Genomic DNA, 25,011 nt, shown 5'->3' on the forward strand with positions numbered 1-25,011 from the left:
CGATAAACATAGGCGACCTCCGGGCCTGCTAGAGCGGCCTTGGGGCCTGAGGGCCGGAAAGGCGGTGACGTACTTCCGGCCCCCGCCCCCTCCATAAAGGCGTCTTTAGGTAGGCGCCGCAGGCAGTTCTTGGTCCGGAGGCGCCCTCTGTCCGTAAGTTGGCGGAACTTTGCGCAGAGGGCTGTGTGTCTCTCATTTCGTCTGCGGAGCAATCAGTAAGGGAGTGGGGCTGCGGGGGGGGGGGGACGACTTGTCGGAGAGGGCTGACTCCTTCCCGCCCACTGTGATCGGGAGAAGGAAGGCTTTATTATTACTTGCAGCAAGTAAGGAGAACACCAGAGCTCTTTCCCAAAGCAGTGTCACCCTGAACAGCAAAGTTGGGGAAGGTTTAAGCTAATGATACATGCATATTTCATGCATATTCATGAGGGGGGCTTGAGGGGAGCAGAATTTAGCACAGAATCGGGGCAAAGGTTGACAGAGTCCAAGCTTTAGTTGATTGAACTCAGGAGGGTTGACATCTTAATTCCATCCTCCACCTGGGTGGGGGGGGGCCTTAGTTCCTGCAGAACTCAAAGATATGTTATTATGTATATCCCTTGAGGAACCAGGACCCTGCCCCAAGGCTGCACTATGGTTTCTTTTTTTTTTTTTTTAATTAAAAAAAAAATTTATTATTTATTTATTATTTTTATTTTTGGCTGTGTTGGGTCTTCGTTTCTGTGCGAGGGCTTTCTCCAGTTGCGGCAAGTGGGGGCCACTCTTCATCGCGGTGCGCGGGCCTCTCACTATCGCGGCCTCTCTTGTTGCAGAGCAGAGGCTCCAGACGCTCAGGATCAGTAGTTGTGGCTCACGGGCCCAGTTGCTCCGCGGCATGTGGGATCTTCCCAGACCAGGGCTCGAACCCGTGTCCCCTGCATTGGCAGGCAGATTCTCAACCACTGCGCCACCAGGGAAGCCCTGCACTACGGTTTCTTGACTGCTCCTCCCGTGTTTCTGCATTCCTTCCTTTAAGATCATTAATTACTGAGACCTGTTCAAGGGCAAGCGTTGTAGCCAGGCTTAGATCACAAAATGGGTTAGGCCAAAATGGGTTCTCAAGAAGGTCATTCTTTGTTCTCTTTCTCAGGGGACCCCCTAATCTATCTGTTTAGGCCGCTGCTGTTTCCAACGCGCGCGCGCTGAGAGAAGCCACCACTTAAGGCCACAAGCCTGGGAATTCTCCTCTTATACGAGCCCGCCCTTTCTGTTATCCTTCAACATTTTTTGAGCTCCTCTGTTGCTCACCTCATTTGCACATTACATGGTGGGCCGGAGGGTGGGTTGAGTTCTTTTTTTTTTTTTTGGCCGCGCTGCGCGGTATGTGGGATGTGGGGTCTTAGTTCCCCCACCAGGGATGTGTGGAGTCTTAACCACTGGACCACCAGGGAAGTCCCTGGGTTGAGTGGGTTGACCCACAGGGCTCAAGTCGGTTTCTGGTGCCGTCAGATCTCATGTCTTTTCATTCTATAAATGGCCCAGAACTTTAAGCAACTGTGCACCGGCCAAAGAATTCCGTTTACCTGCTGTGGTTCCTCTGGGCATGCTCTAGACCGGATACACTGGCTATCCCTTGAGTCTTGTTTGCCCTTTGTTCCAATTCTGGGTGATATTGACTCCTCCTCCAGTGCTAGCCACTTCCTGCCCACTGCCTCACCCCTAGGAGTCAATAGCAGTACCTTTGAAATGGAGATGCAGGGAAAAAAATTATTTCACTCTACCTTTAGATCAGAAAGTAGTCTCATTTAACTTAAGAGTTGGGCTTATTTATGGTTCCTCTTCCTCCCTAGCTTTCAAGTTTTCTTTTTTCCAGGAAGAGAAGGAAACCCATCCATAGCACCTGGGTTCTTGACAGCCTGGCCCCAGGTTAATTACCTTACTCCTAGTCTGCATCTCATGTACCAGGTGACAGTGAAGCCAGTGTAGGACTTAAAGGGCAAACCTGGATTCTTGTCTCAACTCTGTCACCAACTCACGACATGATATGGGACATTTCATTTCACCTTTCTGGGCCCTGCTGTTCTGCTATATCAAACAGGAGGCTGAACTTGAGGTACTTGCCGACAATGAGATGCCATTATGAAGGTACTGGGCTGTTCATTCACTAAGAGGCTAAGAGATATGAAGGCATATAGGGGAAGAGAGTGAAGGGGTAGGATGGGGATTGGAATAATTGACATTGGGTGCCTATTCTGTTCATGGCCCTGTGCTGGTCATCCCCATTGCCACCGCGACCACTTATTTTTTACCATTAAAGAATTTTACCATTCTTATTTTGAGAATTTACCATGAGCCAAGAATTACACCAAATGCTTTACATGTTTTATGCCATCTAGTTCTCATAACCCATATCAGGGATCTCCAGGACCACCTTCACATTCAGAGATTCCCTAGAAGAACTCACAGGACTCAGCATATAGTTTTACTCATGACTAAGATTTATTACAGTGGCGTACTAAGGATACATAGCCGAATCATAAGGGAAAAAGACACACATGGAGTCTGCAAGAATCCATGTACAAGCTTCCTAATGCTTTCTTGAAAGAAGCATTTGCAAGAGAAATTAGAAAATACCTTGACATGAACGAAAATGGAAACCAAAACTTATGGCATATAGTGAAATCAGTACTCAGGTGGGAAATTATAGTTGTAACTGGATTTAGGCAATTATAGAAAATGATTATAATGATCATGAATTATGAGGTGATAACTCCTAAGGTGATTTTGGCATGACTCACATGTCAGAGGGTGGGAGATGGTCTAGGGTGTTACACGTTTTATAAGTAGGAACTTCTGAGCTAACTAGGGATGAGCTGAAGCGTATAGTGTGGGAAGACATGGGGAGGATTGGGGAAAAGGTGAAGTAATTGTTGCAGAGACTGGTTGTAATGATCATGTGGTTGTGGAAGGAGAGGAACAACCCTGGTTGGGAAGAAGAAAACACCTTAGACTCTGAAGTCAGGGGCAGAGGGAGGGATCGTTAATCTATCTTAGGTTTTGTCTATGAGATACCTGGCCGATTTAACCCAGGCTTTTGCCACTACCCTCAGTTTGACTACTGGCCAGCAGATGATCTTAGTTTAAAAACTCAGAATCCTCCCAACAGCCATTGACTCCAGAAAGGAACAGCCTCATCAAGAAACAATAGAACAGGATTAACTTTATGGACATTGACGTGATTCCCTTTAGCCTCATACTGTTATGTTGGACTCCCTTGTACATTTTTCACAGATCAGTGATTTTTCTAAATTCTCTAGCATGAATGGTAATGGACAATTGTATTGCCCTGGATTTTTTGCTAGCCAGTTTAGCTGGGGTATGTGCCATTGCTAGTTTTTCTTGTCTCACCTGGATTAATGACACATTTAGTTGGCTTGGCTCTGGGTGTGGAGCCTGACATGGTCTTTCCTCCAGTGAGCCTGGTTATACTACCGTGAGTCGTAATCATGGTCACTCTTGTCCAGTGCTACCTAAGACAAATGGATTATATTTGGCCCAATCCTTTATCTGTACAATTAATTAGAGTATCTGATGACCTATGTGGTGACTTATGCTCCCGAGAATTCTTTCTGTGTTATAAGTTAGGAGGTAAAGTTGTAGGGGAATGGCTCTACCATGGTGCCCCTGGCAATTTCACGCATATCTATATAGGCCTTGCAGGCAAAGGCTTGAACTATAGCTGATTTGAGTCTTGGCAGATCATCTTGTGATCATTCCAGAACATGAGAGGATGAGAGGAACTTTACAAGATTTTGAGGCCATCTCCCACTTCTGTCCCTATCCCCGTGGGAGGCTGCCATGAGAGAATTTGTCATTGCCTCCCAGATTCTGATGAGGTATGAGGCTTTCTGCCCCACTCCCCTCAGGTTATAACTGCAGACTATAACACTGTTTAGCTGCAGTCTACAATTGTCTCCTCAGCAAGGCGTATCCCACAACCCACGTGGCAGTCATCCAGCCCCCTTTCGTTTCCGTGTCATTGTTTTTGGTGTGTGGGACAAAGACTTGGGGAACTGGGATATTTGGCTACTCTTCCTTTTGCTGTTTATGTAAGTAATACATTATATGAATCTAAAAATGGCATATTGTATCTTTACTGGTCAAATCAGTTAGGAGTTGGCCTTGGCCTTGGCCTTGCCTGCTGCTGTGTGTTTGACAGAAGAACAATAGAGTAAAAATATATGGTTAATTATGATAGACTATTCCTCTCCTCTTTAGTTTTCTAAAAAATTTTGAACCAAATGCTGATCATAGTCATAAGAGACCTTTCTTCAGGTGGACGATGACTTAGTCATCAGTTATCTGAGGTCTCCTTGTTCTGAGCTAAAACTCCCATAATTGTTTTGTCACCAGTTCAGTTTTCTCCATCTGGTCCCAAAGAAAATCATGGGAACATTTTTTTGTATGCTCAACCTTCCTAGTGATCTTCCCCAAGTTAAGAGTCTCTGCTTCCTTCTCAGCACTCACAGACTATCAGCTAGTGTCCCTTTATGAGTTATTCCAGTATCCTCTTAGAAACCAACCAACCAACCAACAAGCCTGGGAGTTCATCTGAGGTCTCCTTTGCTCTGTGACTTTTCATAGGTATGGTATCTGTAAGCTCTCAGTACCTGGGTAGCTATAATGCATCTGAACCTGTAGACTTGAATTCCTGTGAAGCAGACATCATCTTCCTACCTTGTTCACCCAAGAGACTGAATATACAAATGGACAATGGCCAAACCATATAGAAAAATAGAACTGTGACCCACAATCTGCAGCAGCCCGTCCAGGAAACCAACCCACTATCTGCAATAACCAGTCCAAGAGTTCAAACTACTATCTGTAGCAATCAGTCCAGGAAGCCAAAATAACCCCTGTAGTAACCAGCCTCAAACAGCCAGAATTTGAATAATGCTTCCCAACCAATCACATAAGATGCTTTGCTTCTAGTAAGCCCTCATGCCTACAATCTTTACTCAGAGCATACCTGAAGCCTTCCTTTTTTCCTACTACAAAGCTTTCCCACTTCTCTGCCAAATGCAAGTATGGTGGCTGACTTCCTTGCTATAATAAGCTCTGAATAAATAGCCGTTGCTTGTTCTCAGTTGGGAGGTCTTCCTTTATTTCCACAACTTTCTTTAAAAGCATAGCTTCCTGACATGCTGTGTGATGTTAGGTAAGTCGTTTCCTCTCTTTGGGCCTTACTTTCTTCAACTGAAAAACTGGTTCAACATTTAATCATGCTTTTATTCAACAAACATTCTATGCCACTTAAAGAAATTGGGCCCTACGAGGTGCTAGACATTGGGCGGATGTTAGAGGCACAAAGATGAACATATCAAGGACATAGTCTGCTCTCTGGGAATGTAGAACTTAGTAAAAGGAGGCAGATATGTGAACAGGCATAGTCAAGTGAAGGATGTGCTACCTTATACCAGCATCCATCCTACAAAGGTGCAACGAGGTGGAGAAGAGTGGTCAGTGGGAAGAAAAGGGCCAGGAAAGGATTCCCAGAGGAAGCCTTCTCCCCAGCCTCCCCCCACCCCCCCTACCGTTCTCCTTGATTTCTGCAGCGCCCGGAGCCCTCAGTGTCTCTGGGAGAGCTGGACCACTCTCCCCTCCCTACTTTGCATGGCGAGAAGGGAGTACCATGGAGACACGGAGCCCTCCACCGTCCTAGAGAAGCCGGAATGGCAAGAGTGCTGCAGCCCCCGCCTCTCGCATGCAGAGACCTGGCCCACGCAGAAAGTGGGGAGCTGGGCACGGGGCTGGCTGGGGCTTGGAGCCTGGCTCTTGTTCGGGCGGCTCCCGGGCCGGGGGCCGCTATGTCAGGCCCGCCCAGGTCTGGAGCGTCCCTCCCTGACCCCGGGCAGTCCCCGGTTGGGCCCGGTGAGCGCTGAGCCGGCGCCACGAAGCTGGCTCGGCTCTGACCCGGGCTCTAGGCCCAGATGAGGGGCGGAGAGGAGGCAGTGCGGCTACCGATAAATCGGGGTACAGCCCAGAGTGGAGGGCCCGGAGGAACAGGTAGGGGCAGAGTGGATTCGACATCCCCCAGGCTTGCGGCGGCAGGGGAAGCACACGTGCAGATGCACAGGCGTGAGCCAGTTCTGGGGCAGAGGTGTCCCAGCACAGAGCGCTGTGCGCGGCGACGAATGACCAGAATTTCCACGACTGGCTTTACAGGGATGGTTTTGTTTGAGGTGGGTCTTGAGAAGAACATGAGCTTGCAGGAGTAGGAGGAAGGATCTGGATCTTCAGGCCGGGGGTGGAGGGGGGGGTGGGGACGGGGGGCGGTGTAGGTCCAAGGATGCAGATCTGGGTAAGGAAAGGGTTTGGGTTCATAACGGAACCATGACAGTATAGGACATGAGGGTGGTCTTGCAGGAGATGATCCTTGGGAAGTAAGCTGGGTCCCTGAATGGTGACTGGAATTGTCTGCAGTTCAGAGGAGTTGGACTTTTTTAGGCAGGCAGAAGTGAGCCAGCCAAAGTCTTTGAGCCTTGGAATGCTGGGTAAGTTGCTGTGGGAACATTGCCGGGCAAGGACTGATGGGAATGGACCAGAATTGGCCCCTCCATAGTATGGAGATTGAGATCCTGAATGAGGCAGTGGCCGGGAATTATAATAAGTCTTGATGGCTCCACGTTAGCACTGTTTGTGTTTCTCAAGGAAGAGAGTGAGAGAGAAAGGCAAGAAAAGAAAAGGTGCAGGAGCTAGGGCTCCCAGAAATACAGAAAAAGGAACATTGGGACTGGAATGTGGGGAAGAAAGAGTAGGGTAGATGCGTTAGGGAGTAGTCAGAGTTGGGCTCTGCCCTGTTGAATACAGCTTCTCGAGCAGCCTGAGTGTTCTGAGGGGCCCTTAGCTGCCTCTTTGGCTGGTGGCAGTGACTGGGAGGGAGAGAAGAGCAAGGGTCCTAGACAGGGGCGGCAGGGGTGGCAGGAGTGAGGATAGAAGACAGTGTGCCATAGTAGGTAAGAGCCAGAGAGTCCAACAGGCCTGAGTTCTGTCTCAGCTCTTTAACTCGGGGGATGTTAATCTCTGAGTCTCAGTTTCCCTTCTGTAAAATGGGTCTAATGTCCTTCTTACAGTCTGTGAGGCATGCCCAGAATAATATATATAAAGTGCTTGGCACAGGCTCAATAAATGTCAGTTGGTCTTGTTATCAAGGGTTGGTGACCTCTGAAGGAGGATACACTGTGGAGAAAGGATGGCACTTAGAGCACATATGGGAGTGAAAAGGGAAAACTTGCAGAGACTCATGAAAAAGATGAGAGGATGTTTGCTGAAGTAAAAATGAAGAGACATGAGAAGATTGGTAGCTGATCCCTTATATCTTTGTAAGTAGGGGGCAAAAATCTGTTGAGAGTTCCCTTAGACATTCAGAATCCAGAAACTCAGTGGGCATCCCCTCCAGTACCTCTTAGTGCCTGGGTCTACCCAGACTCCAGGCCTGGGTCCTGGGATTGTCCTAGGGCATTTAAACACATGTTGTTTCAGGAGTCAGTGACCTTCGAGGATGTAGCCATCTACTCCTCTGAGAACGAATGGACCGGCCTGGCCCCTGCTCAGAGGGCCCTGTACAGGGATGTGATGCTGGAGGATTATGGGGCTGTGGCTTCCCTGGGTAAGGGTCTTTCCCTTTGGACTCTGCCTCTACCCTTTGGAATTTCTTGGCTCCTTCTTCCTCAAAGGCTCAGGAGTCTTTGATAACCTCAGTTGAGTGGCAACTTCAGGCTCTTGGATTCTTAATGACCCAACCTTAGTGGTTGCTGGGAAGTAGGAAGTCCTGATACCAATTCGGGCCTCACATAGGACTTCCTTACCCCCGGCTGAGAGCTTCTGTTCTCCTGACTCATGTGCTGTGGATACAGTGGGAGGAGAGAAGATTCCTGGTGCCCCTCTGAGCCCTCAGTTCCTACCACCTCAGTTTGGGAGACCCAGCCCAATACCAGCCATCCTCATGCAGACGTCTGAACTTGAGAGCTCTCAGAGAGGGAAAGCACAAGAAAGCTCAGTTCCTCAAAGAGTGAAGTCATCTTTGCTCACTCACGCTGTTATTGAGCACCCCTTCCTCTCTGTTTCCTGACCTTAGTGAGCCTCCAGGCCCCTCTCCCCTGGGTCTCCTGTCCCTTTTCCCGGCCTTCTTTTTCTTGTTCTCCCTAGTAATTTCCCTTCTTTCCCCTCCCGCCCCTGAAGACACAGGCCTGGGAGGAGCCCTGGGATTGCTCTGTGTCACCCTATTCACCTGCCTGTCCCATTTCCTTCCTGTCAAACAGCATTTCCATTTCCCAAGCTGGCTCTGATTTTCCAGCTGGAATGAGGGGAAGCACCATGGAGCTTGGCTCCTCAGGGAGCTCTGGATGGAGAGGGCCCGAAGGGCATCTCCTCAGGTGAGTGAGGATACATGTGCCAGTCATCTGACCAGTTCCCTTATCTTAATCTTTAAATTGTCATGGGTGTGTGTTCTCTTAACCTAGTGCTGCAGACACCAGTGGGATTCCTTGTTTTCCTCTGTGTTCCCATGGTTTTCCATCTTCTTGAGTCCTTGCTTTATTCATCCGGGCTCCTCTGTGTGCCATCTTTATACACCTGTTTTGCCTCTTCCCCATCTCCACTGTTCTTTTCAGGGCCGTTATGTATCTTTACTCCCTGACTTCTCTGTTTCCTTTCTGATCTGAGGTGGCCTTTCTACTTTCCTGGCCTGCTTATAATCTTCCAGCAGAAGATTCGGACTGCCGTTTGGGGTATCATGGCCATTTTTATCATTAGAAATCAAGAAGTCTAAATAACCCTGAGCCAAATACTTCCTGTTCCTCAGCGATTTCTGGTGGGAAAGCCCTGGCATTTGTTTAGGCCCAACACAGGGCTTCCCTGCTCCTAATTTCCTACTGAGAACTGTGTCCTCTTATTGCCCCCTGGCCGCATTTCATCTTCTTCCCACAGAGCCTCTTCTGTGGGCACAGGTGACTTGAGCTGTGCCCTCAACTTCCCCATTCACACAGTTCCTTGCTGTGTCTGGAAGTCTTTCCATGTTAGGATACCGTTGATTGCAAGTAACAACCCAATTCAAACTGGCTTAAATAAAAAAGAGGAATTTCTTGTTTTGTGTAATTGGGAAGTCCATAGGTAGAATGGGCTGCAGGTACATTTTGATCAGAATTTCAGTCTCTGCTCTTCTCTGTCTCCTCGTATGTTGGTTTTGTCTATAGTCTGGCTCTCGTGGTTGTAAGGTGATTGGTAGTTGTAACCAGGACTGTGCTTCTTCACACCAATGGGGAGGAACAGAGCAGGCCTTCCTTAGACTTTAACCATTGTGAATCACCATCCCAAGTATTGCTCTGCTGCACCATCTTAAGTCTTATGCCGGCTCTAAATCGGTCTCTACAGCCAGGGAAAAGCTGTGCACTGATGGACTTGGCCTGGATTGCTGGTCCCTGAACGGATCTCTCATGTAGTGAGTGGGATGGGAGAACCTGTTTGGCTTAGCTCAGTGAGGGCCTGTACCAGGAGCTGGACTTGGGATCACTCCCACCCAAAGGGCCTGGCTACTCCCTAGTGGGGGAGGGGTAGAATGGATGTAGGGAGGCACCTACAGTGTCCTCTACGTTCTCTCAGGACCTCAGTACGTACTCTCCCTGCCACTCAAGGGCATTCTCATCTCTGCTTTAGGCAGAAAGCTAACGGCTAAGTTATTCCTTGAGCAAAACCCTAACTCCCTGACTTGCGGCAGCCCTCCTTGGAGCTCATGTCCCTACTCAGAGTCTTGAAGAAGAGAATACTCACGAGGCACACAGTCCTTTGCCTCAGCAGCATGAAAGGTCATCATTTTTTTTTTTAAAGTCCTCTCCATATATTTATTTATTTATTTAATTTATTTTTTTTATACAGCAGTTTCTTTTAGTTATCCATTTTATACCTGTTAGTGTATATATGTCAATACCAATCTCCCAATTCATCACACTGAAAGGTCATCATTTGGAAATTGCAGAATTGATCTGTTTCTTAGGAGGATTTAGCTGGGAGTTACAAAGAGACCAATCTTAGCTAAGTCTGAAGAATTTATTAGAGTGGACCTTTGTAAATAGTGGTGTTTATTGTTAGAGTAAGAAGTGACTTCTGGGAATGGCTGAATGAGGCTTTGAGGCCATTTCTTATGGATGCCATAGAGAGACCCATTGTTGATCCTTTGTGAAAAGAGAAGGCAGTAGATAAATAGGTAGGAAGGAAGGAAAGTAAGAGGTGGTGCTTTCCCAACATAGCCTCAGGAACAGCTCCTTGCAATTCTGTCCTATCCTGATACTTTTCTATATGAATTGGCTTTCAACTCCTAGGGGCAGGTGCAGAAGAGACCTTAGTCTTTCCTGTTTCTTCTTGACATTTTAAAATGAGTGATAAGTTTTTGTATATTGGTGAACTGATGGAATCACAACCTCCCTGAACCTCTATTTCCTATCCTTTATATTCTTATTACTCTCAAGTTTCAGGTCATCTGTTTTACCAGTCTTTCCCCAACCTTCATTCTCCCCTACCACTTACATCTCAGCTCCTTTCCTAATGGGCCCCACTTCTCCAGCTGAGTCAGCCTTATTTATATCTTGATCCTGGCAGGATATCCATTTCTAAAGCCTGCTGGGATCTCCCATCTTGAGCAGGTGGAAGAGCCATTGAAACCAAAACTGCAAGGAGAGGGTCCAAGCCTAATTTGTACCGGTAAGTGAGAGGGAAATGAGCACTTTTCTCCCAGTCACACATTTTTCTCCTGTCTTTCCTTTGTAAAACGTTAAAATTCCATTCCATTTATGTTCTAAATAAAAGACCGTCTAAAAATCCCCAAATCAACTAATTAATCAGAGGAAATGTAAACTCTAAACTTTCAGCTTTTATTTGGACAAGTGAAGATAATTAAATTTGGATGGATCTTTCATCTTAGGCTCAAACTGAACAGAGGCTTACCTATCTGGCTGCAGTGGTCAATCAATACGTTAAAGGTAAATGCTGTATTTTTCTCATTGTGTTCATTGCTAGGGATCAAAAATCAAGTAATATATGGCTCCTATCCCGGAAAGGCTCACAGTCTGATGAGACATTATACAAAAATGTATAATTATAACAAAATGTGATGCTGTAACAGAGATTTGAATAAGACACTATGGAACAAAGAGACACTTTGCCCAACACTGCCTAAAGTAATTCAGGGAAGCACTTTTCATGGTGGACCTGGTGTTTGAATTGAATGAGAAGACTTTATTCCCATTCAGTGTTGAGAAGTATGAGAGAGTCTTCTTTGTGCTTCCCACCGTGTGTGATAAGCTCAGGGTCCCCAGGTATACCACAGATATTCTTTATTTCTGAACAGGTCCTCTGCTCTGAATCCTGGCTAGTTCTTCTCATGTTATAAACTGAACTACCTCGAAGGAATTTTGACTTAACTCCCTTAGAATTCAATTCAACTATTTCCCAAGAGCATCCCCCGCCCCCAACTCCCCACCTGCCTGCCCCATGCTTGCTCTGGTGCTGGAAATCAGAGCTCTCAGCCCTCGGGGACTGTCTGCCTTTTTATTTTGGTTGCTTTCTGTGTGTTAGCTCTGTTTCACCGTTTTCAGCTAGGTCAGGGCCACTTAGACACAGGGGTGGCACTTGGAGAAAAATGGACATATTAATACCACTTGGTGACCTTAGTCACTCTGTCATGGGTAATGATGACATTTGCAGCTCTGGTTTCTTCTTTCAGAGTCTGTGTCCAAGAGTGAGAAAGAAGGTTTTATTTTGAAGGAGGATACTTTTGAGGAGGCACAGGACCACATGGTGCTATCAGGTGGACCCCAGTGCTGTGGTTCCCAGGAATTCTGGTTTGGAAAAACCTGTGAAGAGGAGAAAAGCAGGTTAAGGAGATGGCCTGCCTACCCCAGTAGGGAAAGTGTGGAGAACACTACATGTGACATTACAGAAGTGATTGTCAAGGATGAGATGATCTCAGTAGAAGAGCATTTGAAGGATGCTGATGTTTATACCCACCTTGTACCTCAGAAAGGTCTACGTGAGCAGGTATTCTATATATGTGAAGAATGTGGCAAGTGTTTTGATCAAAATGAAGACTTTGATCAACATCAGAGAATTCATATGGGAAGAAGGTCTGTGGATGTAAGGAATGCGGGAAGACTTTCAGTTTCAGTCACACTGCATTGTACATCAGACGATTCACACTGGGGTGAAACCCTACGTATGTCAAGAATGTGCTAAAGCCTTCGTTTGGAAATCAAACCTGACTGGGCACCAGAGAATTCACACCGGAGAGAAACCCTTTGAATGTAAGGAATGTGGGAAGGGCTTTAGTCAGAACACAAGCCGTACACAACATCAGCAAATCCACACCAGGGAGAAACCATATACATGTAAGGAATGTGGGAAAAGTTTTACTCAGAACCCAGTCCTTCTTCGACATCAGAGAATCCACACTGGGGAGAAAGCTTATGAATGTAAGGACTGTGGGAAAGACTTCATGTGGAACTTGGATCTTGCTCAGCACCAATGGGTCCACACTGGAGAGAAGCCTCATGAATGTATTGACTGTGGGAAAAGCTTCATTTGCAAGGCATGCCTTACTCGTCATCAGAGAATCCATACTGGGGAAAGACCCTATAAATGTAATGAGTGTGGGAAGGCCTTCAGTCAGAATTCTGTTTTGATTATGCACCAGAGGCGCCATGCTAAAGAGAAACCCTATAACTGTCAGACTTCTCACTTTCTTGAACATTAGAGAATGCATAATGGTGATACTTGTTTATAATTCTTATGCTACAGGAACCCCAGCCACAAGATGAGATGACTGCCCACAGTTTGCTGTAACTGTAATAGCCAGTATTGTCTTGCCCCTTCTCCTGAGTAGATACCCTGTACTCCAGCAAGACTGGTCTCTCTGTTCAGCCATATTCATACTAGACAACATTTAGTTGAGCACCTACTCTATGTCAGGTACTGTGCTAACCATTTTACATACACTCCTTAACTTTTCTTAATCCTGTAAGGTAGGTACTCTTATCCTCATTTTACAAATGAGAAATCTGACGTTGAAAGAGGTTATAAACTCATTCAAGTTCACTCAGCTAGTAAAGTTTAGAGTTAAGATTGGAACCAGGCCTATCTGACTCCCGAATCTATTGTTCTTTATCTGTGCACATTTCTGCTTCTGCCTGTTTTTATTTGCTCAAATTTCCCTGGGCTAAAAGTCTCCTTTCCTCATCTAAGACCCAGCTCCTTCAGGTGAACAGACCTCTCTTCGTTTTCTAATTGTAGGCAGTACCACCCAAGTTGGTATTTAATTATGTGCTGTCTTATATTTTTTCTAATAGTCTCATGCTGTTAGTCTGGCTAAATGACTCTTTGAGGATCAACACCACATTTCTTTATGTTTTTCAAATTTTGAAACGTATTTATTTTTGACTAGCTATAACATACTCATGATAAAAAAAAATTGAAATAGTTCAAAAAGGTGTTCAGTGAAAAGTAAATTTCCTTGTCACTCCTGTCTCCCAGTCCTCCTCAGAGACAATACATTGTTTCTGTATCTTTCTGGGTACACGCCCGCACAACTATTTATTAATACTACTTTCCGTAAGTCTACCCCACTTAAAACCGTATTTGATATAGTGATATTGCTGTTACTTTGCCAACTCCAGGACCTTCTCTTCCTCAGAAGTTGTGGGCCTCCTTTAGGTCACCAAGGTAACTTAAGGAAAGCAGTGGAGATAGTCTGGGTTGCAGAGTCTTGAGAGACCTGGTTGCCCTTGTGTTATAAGAGAGTACTCTGGGACTGGGAAAATGTAAACCAAGTGGGAATTTTTTTTCATAAAAATCTGTAGAGCTACAATCCCTCTCATTGCACCACTATCCTAAATTCTCTCCTAGTCTGTCCCCTTCTCATCACCATAATACTTACATCCCGAAGTAAGCTGTGGGGCTATCACCAAAGGAGGGAGAAGTGGTCACTTCATGCTCTATTGGGTATCCTCAATCAGTTAGCTGTGGAAATATAATCCAGTATCTTGGCGTCAGGGTCACAAATGCCCTGCATAGGTCCAGGATCAAACATAAATGGCATGCATAGATTCTACGCAGCAAGTAAGGGGAAGGTGAAGAATTCCAAAATTAACTATACTTGAAATCAAGTCTGTAAAGTAAAGTATTTTTAAAAAGGGGATACAGGCTGTTAAAATATTAACTGAAGAAATGCAGGATATTAATGAATGGTATGAACCATCTTAAAGAGTCAGAGAACCAAAGGCCCTATTCAGAGAAGAAGAACGCTGGCCAAAACAGATGAAACATCCATTCCAGACTCCCCACCTTTAGAGCCATTTTCCAGACTGCAGTTTGCCCCATTGCTATTTAGGCATCCCACTTTATAAGCTCCCAGCCAGTGAATATAATTGTTGATAAAGGAGCAAGGAGGAGGAGCCAGAGGCCTGCTTGGACCAAACTTCTGCTTCCTGAAAAGTACAAACATACTGATAACTGGAGTTTCTGACTGCTGAAGCCAAAGGCCATGTAGTAAGTAGAACTTGGTCTGGTGTAGTCCAGCTAGAGTACCTCTAATAAGCAGTAAAAATTTTATTTTGTACTACACAGACGAGTATGAGTTCACAGACCCATTTCCATTACGAAATGGAAATGAGTGACGTGAACACGTGTTTTGAGGAAGTTGTTTATTATGCAAATATTACCGAGCACCTGCTTGTATGCAAAGCACTGTGCCAGGTGCTGTAAAGGAATGATAAGTCAGACCTGCTCCCTGCCTTCCTGGAACATTAATCTAGTGAAGATTAAAGGGACCAACCAAAAAAAAAATCAAGTGGACAAGATTATTACAGATTGCTAAGTGCCCTGAAGGGAATGAACAAGGTACAGAAAGTGGGGCCCTCTTTCTATAGATGCTCACAGAAGGCCTATCCTAAGAGGTAACATTAAAGGTACGACTCAGAGGATGAGAAAGAGCCTCTTGTATCAAGAACAGGAAGAACAGCAGGCAGAGGGAACAGCTGTGCAGACTCCCTGATGTTTGAAGAGTTTGGCACGTTCAAGAAAACAGAAGGTTTTCGCAAAACGAACAGGGCATGTGTGGCACCAGTTGGGATTATACAGATCGATGGGCCAGATCATTCAATTCCACCCTAAGTGAAAAGAAGTCATTGAAGGGTATTCAGTGGAGGAATGACATGTTTGATTCTTATTGTAAGGTGATGATGAGCACTCTGGCTGCTAATAGAAAATGGGTTGTAAGGGGACGAACGTGAGAGTAGAGGTCATGTTGGAGACTGCTAGCCGTTCAAGTTGGAGATGATGGTGGCCTGGAGAGGGTGGTGGTAATGGAAATGAAGAGAAGGTGGATTTAAGATATATTTTGGAAATAAAATCAGTGAGCTGCTGCCAATGGCTTAGATGCAAGGGTAATGGACAGGGAGGAATCAGGGATCGCTTTCTGGCTTCTGACTTGAGCAGCTGAGTTAGACAGTGGTGCCATTTACTGGACTGAATAAGACTGGAATGGGAATAGGTTCGGAGATGGAAAAGTCTAGAACTCTATTTTGGATTAACATTTGCGATAAGTGTGAGATGTACAATTAGAAATTTCAAGTAGGTGGTTTTATATATGGGCTGGACCTCTGGGTTAGTGATACCTGGAGCTGTACCTTTGAGAGCGGTCAAACGAACAGAAAGTATTTAAAGCCATGGGAAGAAATGAATGTAATCTCCTAGAGCTGCACTATCCAATACAGTAGCCACTAGCCACGTGTGGGTATTAAAATTAAATTTAAAATGTATGTCCTTAGCCACACTGGCCAGATTTCAAGCACACAGTAATTATATGTGGTAGCTGGCTACCTTATTGGATGGTGTAGGCGTAGAACATTTTCATTATTGCAGAAAGGTCTATTGGACAGTAGTGCCCCCAGAGACAGTACAGCAAAATCTGAGGGCCCAGGATGAAGTCTTATGGAATACCAACTGTATTTAGGGAATTGGACAGGGGGAAGCACCAAGAAGAAATGCTAAGAAAGAGCATCAGTGAGGGATTGGCAACACTATACTACCAGTGGCAACATTATGCAGGCAGCAGTTGAAATAGAGTTGACTTTCCAATTGGGACTCTAAGGAGGTGCTCATTAAAATCCTAAATATTCAGAAGCTCCCAGAGTGCAGGTGATATATATGTTAGTATTTTAAAATGGGAGAGAGAGAGAGAATGAATAAGAATAAGAACCCACGGAAATGGAACTATGAAAGAGAAGAAACAGTTTGGACTTACAGAAGAGGATCATGGAAGTTGATCAACCCTAGGAACTCTCTTTCAAAGATGGAAATGTTTGTAGGCAGAGTGGTGGAATGGCAAGACAAATTTTAGAAGTATCACAATGAGAGAATTAGCAAAACATGGCAAAAGATAGGTGTTCTAGGAGGATTAAGAAATAGCACGTGGAAATGGATGTCCAGTAAGACAAAGTCTCTAGCAGATACGAAAAAATCCTGAGCATTCCACATGATCTGACTTAAAACATTGGTGGCGTGGCAAACCCAAAATTCACATAGGTAGGGTAGGGGAGCCTGGAAGTTACCTCAAAGAGATTGGAAATTATCCACTGGAGAATCTGGAACTGAGAGTATATTTTCATCAAATTTGGAAGGTATGTTATGGTATGACAAACATTAGTCCGGTGGGATTCACGAAGTTAAGGTTAGGGCATGAAAGGTACCTATTTAGGCACTTAACCTTCAAGCAACTGAGATGAAATACAAATGAGGAGCTTGTGTGACCACTAAGAGAAAATGTGATATTAAGGTGCTATACCAGAAGACAGTGCTTTCAAATATAAGCCAGGATCAGTATAATTAATTTGCAAATGACAGAAAACCCAAATCTAACTAGTTTAATAAAAGATGTTTATAGGCTCACATAACTGAAAAGTTCAGAGGTAGGACAATGTTCCAATAGCTATTGAGAGGGACAGAGTTCAGACCTAGAGAAGATTCTCTGATGTTGAAAGACAATTCCTCTGGCCAGTGATTGAGATGTAAATTACTGTATAGAGTGGAAAATTGCTTCCTTACTTTAGCAGAAAGAGAAAACAAAAAGAGCTGGCTTTAACCATTTTTTTTCTCCGAAAGAAGGACTATATTTGTCTGGTGGAAGTGATATAGATGTTGGAGTTAAGCAACTGAATTGTTCAGCCTCTACCCCCATTTCCAGCATACGTAGTCCAGGCTAAAGTGTGCTTAGCATGAATGCAGCTGGATACCCGATGTCTTCTGATTTCCACTGTATTGTACCCCCTGAAGCCGATAAAAATTTATTCATTGTCAAGTATATAACAGAAACTTTATTCTGTTGATAATATCAAACGAAATGAGAAAGAACTGGTGTGAAAGAAGAAGCCAAACAGTACATTTGTCTGGCAGACAATCAGCTGGTGTCTTGGGTTGTGTCTTATACTACAGATTTCTCTTCCCACAAGAGCACCCGGTAGAAAACTCGACATAGGCTTTTCACTCTGACCCCTTCTCTTTGAGAAAATATTAACTCTGAGTGCAAGGGATCTAACCACCAGGCCCCAAATTTATTTTATTATTTTCCTGGGAGGCTCAAAGGGTATTCAGGCAAATGGGGCTAAGCTCCCTTACTATTTCTGCCTTGGGGGTGGCAGATCAGATTCCCTGATGTTCCTTTGAAAAATGCAAGCCTGAGTGAAAAGGGAACAAGAAAAAGAGGGGAGTGATATATGCTGGAAACTGGTGGCAAATAAGATTCAAAACAAAAAGAACCCCCAGGGTATATAAAGCGAAAGTATTCTGAAAAGGTGACAGATATACCTGAGGGAAGCCGCACATGGTGATGTTAATATGGAAACTGACAGTCAACTCAGCACAAACATAAGAGGTGGGCATGGTCCATCCAGAGAGCCTTGATGCCGGCTCCACCTGCAGGTGGGGCTGGAGGCTGTTGCTCTGCAGAGTGGGAGTTCTGAAACACTAGTTCTGGTTCATGACAGCTACTCTCTATTTCTCTTCTGTCTGTCCACCAGCTCCTCAGCCCGTAGCAACTGACCTCTGCTCCCACCAAACTCCTTGAACTGAGGTTACTACCAGCGCCTGGCTTCCTGGGCTTCGTTATCTACCGTATGTATCCCTGTTGATAGTTTACACCCCTTGAAAATGTCCTCTTGGCTCTTGGGTCACCACTTTCTCCTGATGTTCCTGACCTGTTAGTTCCTGCCTCCTTTGAGTTTCCTCCATTTCTGTCCACCCTCTACAGATGAGTAGTCACCTAGGGATCCAATCTTGTCCCTCTTCTAACTCTATACAGTGTCACCAGGTGGCAGGATTATTTACCCATTTGGATTAAACTATATCTGGGGGACTTCCCTGGCGGTCCAGTGGTTAGAACTCCTCGCTGTCACTGCCGAGGGCCTGGGTTCAATCCCTGGTCAGGGAACTAAGATCCCACAAGCTGCATGGTGTGGCCAAAAAAAATAAATAAAAATAAACGACATCTGGGAGCCACATGTGCAAAAATGAACTTATTATCCTTACCCACGGGTATACACTAACCCCTGTTTTCTCCACCACCTGCCCAATTGTCCAGGCCAGGAACCTCATGGAAATCTTCAGCTCCTGTCTGTCCTGCACCCTCATAAATAGACTACGTTTTAATGATTCCATTTCACAGATGCAGCAGCTTGGCCATTTCCTTTCCACATCCTCTGCTCTATTCTCCATAGTTACCACGTCAGAGTTTTGTGATAGCTGTTGTCTTTTCAATCCTCCCTCATTCTTAGATCAAGAAGATTTCCTTAAAATGAAAATCAAATCATATCACCCTCTTTCTGAAATTCCTTTAATGATTCTCCCTTGTCTATAAAACAAAACCCAAGTTCCTTAGATGAGTATTCAAAACTATGTCAGTGATTGGTTATAATCTATGATTTTACGCTCTCTCCTCAATCTCCCACTTAGTTCTCAACCACACCCATACTTCTCTGCTTCTCATTCTCAACCACATCTTGCTCTTTCAAGGAATGTGTGAATATATCAGTATAGGTCAGTGGTTCTCAACTGGCAGTGAATTTGCTCCTTTCTCCCAGAAGACATTTGGCAATGTTCAGATACATTTTTTTGTTGTTGTCACAATTGGGGATAGGGCTGCTACTGACATCTAGTGGGCATCTAGAGGCCAGGGATGCAACTAAATATACTACAATGCACAGGGAAGTCTCCCACGACAAAGAATTATCTGGCCCCAAATGCCATTAGTGCTACTGTTAAGAAAATCTCGTACAGGGCAACCACATGTGGAAGTCTGTTGATCATATCTACTGTATCAGACAAATAGGTACAAAGAGAAATAGAACATCCATGTCCAAGGAGTACCTATTTACTCTATTGGCAAGAAATCACTACTTGTGTTAATATTGGATAGAAGCTCTGTGAAATGAGCTTTACCTGTGAGAATTTGTGTTGTGTTTTCTTTTGTGTCCTTCAGTTCATACTTTTAACTACTCTTTGTCCTTATTAGAGTCTTTCTACCAACAAAGACGTTGTGTCTAGCATCATCTGACAACTTTTCCCATGACCCACACGCCTTGCTTCCCTCACCTTCCTGGAAGTCTTTTTTCTTTTTCTTTTTAATTTTTATTTATTTATTTATTTGGCTGTGCCAGGTCTTAGTTGTGGCACGCGGGATCTTTAGTTGCGGCATGTGGGATCTTTTAGTTGCAGCATGTGGGATCTAGTTCCCTGACCAGGGATCGAACCTGGGCCCCCTGCATTGGGAGTGCGGAGTCTTAGCCACTGGACCACCAGGGAAGTCCCCCTGAAGTCCTTAGAGTCAGAATGCCATGAACTTGGGGAAACTGCAGGCCTGAAATTGGGTTGTGAGATTTTTGTCTTGCTGTTCATGCATGATGTGTGAGCAGAGGGAGGAGAACTGGGTGTGACAATCGCAATCATTTTGTCTCAGAACAAACCAGTTAAAGTGTAAAGGTCCACCAGCACATATAGTTTTATGCAGTTGGGAATCTGTGGTCTAACCAGTGGCAGCTGTTGTGTTGCAGGCATTGTCTTTAATGAGTGTACCTCGCAGAATCAATCCACAGCAGGATCCCTGTTTTCCAGTGGTGAACTAAGGAGCTGACACAGAGTGGGATTTGGAAGTAGGTCACTATTATAATACTGTAATATTTGGGACATGCCTTATAACTTGGGATGTGATTTTAACATGACTACCATTCTTTTTTTTCCAACGTACCTTCTCCCCACCCTTGTCAGAGCGATAAAATTAATGAAGAATCTTAAAATCCATTGATATATCTTAGGAAAAAAATAGTAGTAGGGAGTCATCAAAATTTATTGTTAAACCATCTGTAAGTCTTGTTTCAGTTTTGTTCCTTTGACTCATTGACTTTATTGCTGAAAAGGACATCTGAAGTTGTCTAGTCCAACTATCTTATTTCAATACAGGAAGAAGACAGAGGTTGAGAGTTAAGGACTTTTTCAAGGTCTTCCAGTGTTTGCCTGCATTTTTTTTTTTTGAGGAGTGATAGCATCTTTATTATTGCTGTTAATGGAACAAAAGGTACCTAATCACACCAGCTTCTCTTTTGAAAGAAAACTACAAATATCCTAATAACATCACATATCAAAGGGTAGTTACTTTTGCTGCCTTCTGTTAAAAGCAATTACATGCTAGGAAACCACACATTGCTCACACATTGCCAGGAGCATGGAGGGAACTGAATAGACTGAATAGCATCAGTCTATTCTTATCACATGAAGCCAGACACAGTCAACTCTCAGTAAGCCATTCTCATGGAGGGAACACTGATAATTCACAATAGTTATATCTGCCATTTGAATGCATCACATAGTTTGTTTAGGCTCCTATAAAATTAATTTAAATTAAAAATATGATCCTTAAGCCAGTGTCGACACATGACAAAGAGCATGAGGTAATGGTGCTGGGGAGGCAGGGAAACATCAGACTAGTATTAGTACTGGGCCACTGGATAAACTAAAGGCACACCACACATATGTGGAGAACTTAGCCAAGAGTGGCTAGGAACTTCAATATATTGTCACTCTTTCTAGATTGGTTTTATATGGGGAGCTATGTTTTTCAACACACTGTATGTACATTTTGTTTGTTTGTTTAGTGGGCAAATTGATTCATTCAGTTCTGTCACTTTATGAGTATAATTTTACTGGGTCGTATTAATAGAAATACATTAATACTCTACATAAGCTAGGTAACACTGAGTACACAAGAATAAAGTACTTAAAAGGGCAAGATCACATCAATAGCCTATCCTTGTCCTGTGGGACAGATAAGGGGATCTTGAATTGAGGTTTTTGATAATAGAGCTTTAATCGGCACAGTCATACTACAGAGAGATGCAGTGGTGTTGAAAAGCACAGGCTGTGGATTCAGTGTCGCTCTAATGATGCCTGCATATTTAATAAATGTCTTCCTATCTCTGGTGTGTAGTCTCTAGGGAATTCTGTTTACAGTTTGGGGGCTCCACATTTCTTCTTGGCTTATTAATCCTCTGTCCATTATCTCCCCCAGCTTCCTCTCTTGGATGCTTTCCTGTGATCCTGTGATTATGAATCTGGATTCATGGAACCTACAGTTTTCTCAGGCTCCTTCCTGGAATGATCTCTGCGTTGTCTCAGCATTCTGAGATGTGCCTGTTATCTTCCTCTCGTGAGCAGAGAATCATGCTGCCAGTACAAACACTGTTAAATGTTAAAACAGAACCTGGGGTAGAGGTTCTTTATGGGAGTTGTGATCAGTCCATCTTGCTGATGTATCATTCTCTGCCTTAAGCTACTGAGAATCATACTTTTCTCCATAAGAAGAATTGAAGAAGCTAGATGATGACAGGTTGTGTCCCTTAAAACCAAGCCTCAGATGAGCTTTGTTCCCTTTGACCTCTGTCCACTTGAGTTTTGAGGTAAGCCAGTGCAGGCACTTCATGGAAACTGTGTCCGAGGTGAAGCTGCATCCATCTATATTCACCAAAAGGAGCCTCTGAGAGGTTTCAGATAAGACAAGATAGGTACAGAGAAGAGGTACACCTGGCCTGAGAGGACAGGATGAAGCCTGGAACCTGAGTGGTGGCAGCAAGAATTACCCTTAGGACATGGGTGTACATGACGACAGGCATAAACTAGTCATATGGAAACTCATTCCCTTATTCTCTTATTAACCAACATTTGAATATATTGGTGTAACGCCAAAAATGTGGGATATTCTAACCAACATTTAGAAATATTGTAATTGATGATTTGGCATCCATTGATCATAGGGTCAAACTAACAGCCAAAGTTGATTATATTTCCCCTTTGGGTGTGCAAAAATCATACTACAAACCTTCCAACCACAGACCCCAACATCTGTGTTTTGCTTCCTGCCCAGCAGGAGAACGTCCCCACCTAACAACTTCCCACTGCTCTAGTAATAAAGGCTTTTGCCTATGCTTTCTGCCCCCTCCTCTGCCTCCTGACTGACCCCATGGTGCTTCCCCATGGGCCCCCTGCGTGGTGTGGCATGCCCCCTCTTTTCAGGAACTGTAAGTACTTCTTTCAAAGGCAGTTGTCTCCTTGTCTGTGACCTTACCATACATGATTTCTAAAAATCCTGGGTGTATGTTAAACACGGATGAGCCCCACAATGTATAAATTTTTATGGCAAGTAATGGTAAATGCTATGAAGGATAATAAAGCAGGGAAGGGGTATAGAAAGGGATAGATAGAGTGATCAGGGACAGACTCTGATGAGGGGAGATTTGAACAAGAGACCAGAGTAAATTAGGGAGCAAGATGTGCTATTTAGGGGCAGCATTTCAGGCAGAGGGAATAGCAACTGCTAGGGCTGAGGAGGAGGGAACATGCTTGGACCGTGTACATAGGGAGATGGTGAGGCTTCGGTGCTTAGGAGCGGGATGGGTTCAGCATATGGCAGGTGGACTGAATTGTGTTCCCCCCCCCCACTTTATATGTTAAAGATCTAACCTCCAGTACCTCAGCATGTGACTGTATTTGGAGACAGGATCTTCAAAGACATAATTAAGTTAAAATGAGGTTGTTAGGGTGGTCGCTAATCCAGTCAGACTGGTGTCCATATGAGAAGAGGAGATTAGGACACAGACACCAGGGGTGCACATGCGTAGGGGGATGACCGTGTGAAGAGGCAGCAAGAGGTTGGCCATCTGCAAGCCAAGGAGAGAGGCCTCAGAGGAAACCAACCAGCTGGCACCTTGATCTTGGACTTCCAGCCTCCTATACCATAAGAAAATTAATTTCTGTTAAGCCATCCAGTCTGTGAAATTTTGTCATGGCCTAGGGCTAAATCATGATGGCAAAATGTTACCTTGCAGTTATGGTTAGTTAGTCAGTGTGGGTGGAAGTTTGATCTTTGTTCTCCTGGCCCAGTGTTGTTTTCTCTAATCTTTTATATTGCTTATGTTTTCAGGTGATTTGCAAGCTTCGTGATAGCATTCCTCACATACCCCTAAGTTGGAATATCTAAGTTATTTAATTTAATTTTTTGTTTGACATTTAATTGATGAAGAGGAGTCTCACCAGCCCGCCCAACACAATATCCTCTTCACTTTTCATTCTTCTTTGGTCTTCTGAGGCCATTCCCATGATCAGATTTCCATTTTCAACAATGTTACTCTCTTGGACCAACCATAATTATCTTGTCTCCTTTTGCATCTTTGGCCGTGAGACCAGATGTAGCCCCTTTCCCTTTTGGGTCCCAGGGCTTTTCCTTGTCTTTCTTCATTCCCTATGCTCTGTGAAACCAATTTGTAAACATACAAAAGCTGTGTATTTACAGCATACAGTCGTATCTTTGATGATCTAGTTCCCTAACATTTGCATTTATTATTTTTTCTCAGGTTGTGAAATCAGGGCTGAATTTGCACTTTAGGCCTCAAAACAAGACATTTCTGAGAAAGTGAATCCCGTGGCTTGGCCTCAGAGGAACATTAAGAGACCTTCCCCAGGGACCTGGTTTTCAAGTTACCTGTGAATCAGAGAGCAAGATAGAGAGGCCTTCAGGAAGTCTCATAAGGGATGGAATGAAGAAAAATAAGAGAGATTCAGCAAAGGAGGGAGTAAATAATGAGAAAATTCCTATAAAAAATAGATGTCATGCACATAAGAAATCAGAAAAAAATGTTGGGGTCAGTTCACATATCTGCAATTTCCAGGTGTGTAAAGAGTGTGGCAAAGCCTTTAACGTCAACTCAGCGCCAGCAAGTCAGCACTGGAGAGAAACCTTTTAGATGCAAGAACTACAGCAAGGCCTTCAAGCAAAAAGTCAGCTTAAATCAATATCAATGGATCCAAAAGAAAAAAAGAAAAGGAAAGAAAAAAGAAAGAAAACCCCAGTATCAATGGATCCACCCTTGGATGAAGCGCTACAAATGCAGAGTGTGGGAAAGGCTTCAACAAGAGTTCAGGATTGAAGCAGCACTGAAGGCTTCATGTTAGAGAAAAACCCTGTGAATGTGAGAAATGTGGGAAAGTCTTCATTCAGAACTCAAATTTTATTCGTCATTGGAGAATTCATCCTGGAGAGAAACTTTTAAACGTAATCTTGTTCTGTGTGTCCCCCTAGTGCAGGTTAGCAGGCCCTCCCCTTCTTGGCCCGATTATCCCAATCCAGCTGTACCTCCTGCCCTCCCCAGACTCTGCTCCAGCCTGTCCTCTCCACTCGCTGCAACACACACTGTTTCAGTTTCTTCCTCTGAGCTTGCGCTTTTTCTGCTCCCCCAGATGCCTTTTCCCCATCTCTTCCCCTTTCTTTGATCCTATCTAGCCTTAAGACTTTTTGAAGCTTACCACTTTGACTCTGCCTTTCTCACTACAGCCTCTTTTGTCTGTTTTCTTAAAGACAGCCTTATTATTATTATTTTTAAAAAATTTTTG

The 25,011-nt window shown here is 44.3% G+C and overlaps 1 protein-coding gene across 20 annotated transcripts in view; it reads left to right on the top strand.

The window, feature by feature from the left end:
• Positions 1-25,011, top strand: part of ZNF662 (zinc finger protein 662) — a 41,506-nt gene continuing 16,495 nt past the window's right edge. The window contains exons 1-5 of one of the 20 annotated variants that reach the window (XM_082348770.1): positions 161-6,045; positions 7,522-7,648; positions 8,301-10,734; positions 10,955-11,012; positions 11,756-18,556. In XM_082348770.1, coding sequence (XP_082204896.1) covers positions 12,173-12,781 — 609 coding nt within the window. In that variant the 5' untranslated portion in view covers positions 161-6,045; positions 7,522-7,648; positions 8,301-10,734; positions 10,955-11,012; positions 11,756-12,172 and the 3' untranslated portion in view covers positions 12,782-18,556. Of the gene's footprint in view, positions 6,046-6,322; positions 7,649-8,300; positions 24,706-25,011 lie in introns of those variants that run through there. The other 19 variants (XM_082348774.1, XR_014232911.1, XR_014232912.1 and 16 more) reach the window with 19 other exon arrangements.

This window comes from Balaenoptera borealis (genome assembly GCF_965194805.1).
Source record: "Balaenoptera borealis genome assembly, chromosome: 12".
NCBI lineage: Eukaryota > Metazoa > Chordata > Mammalia > Artiodactyla > Balaenopteridae > Balaenoptera > Balaenoptera borealis.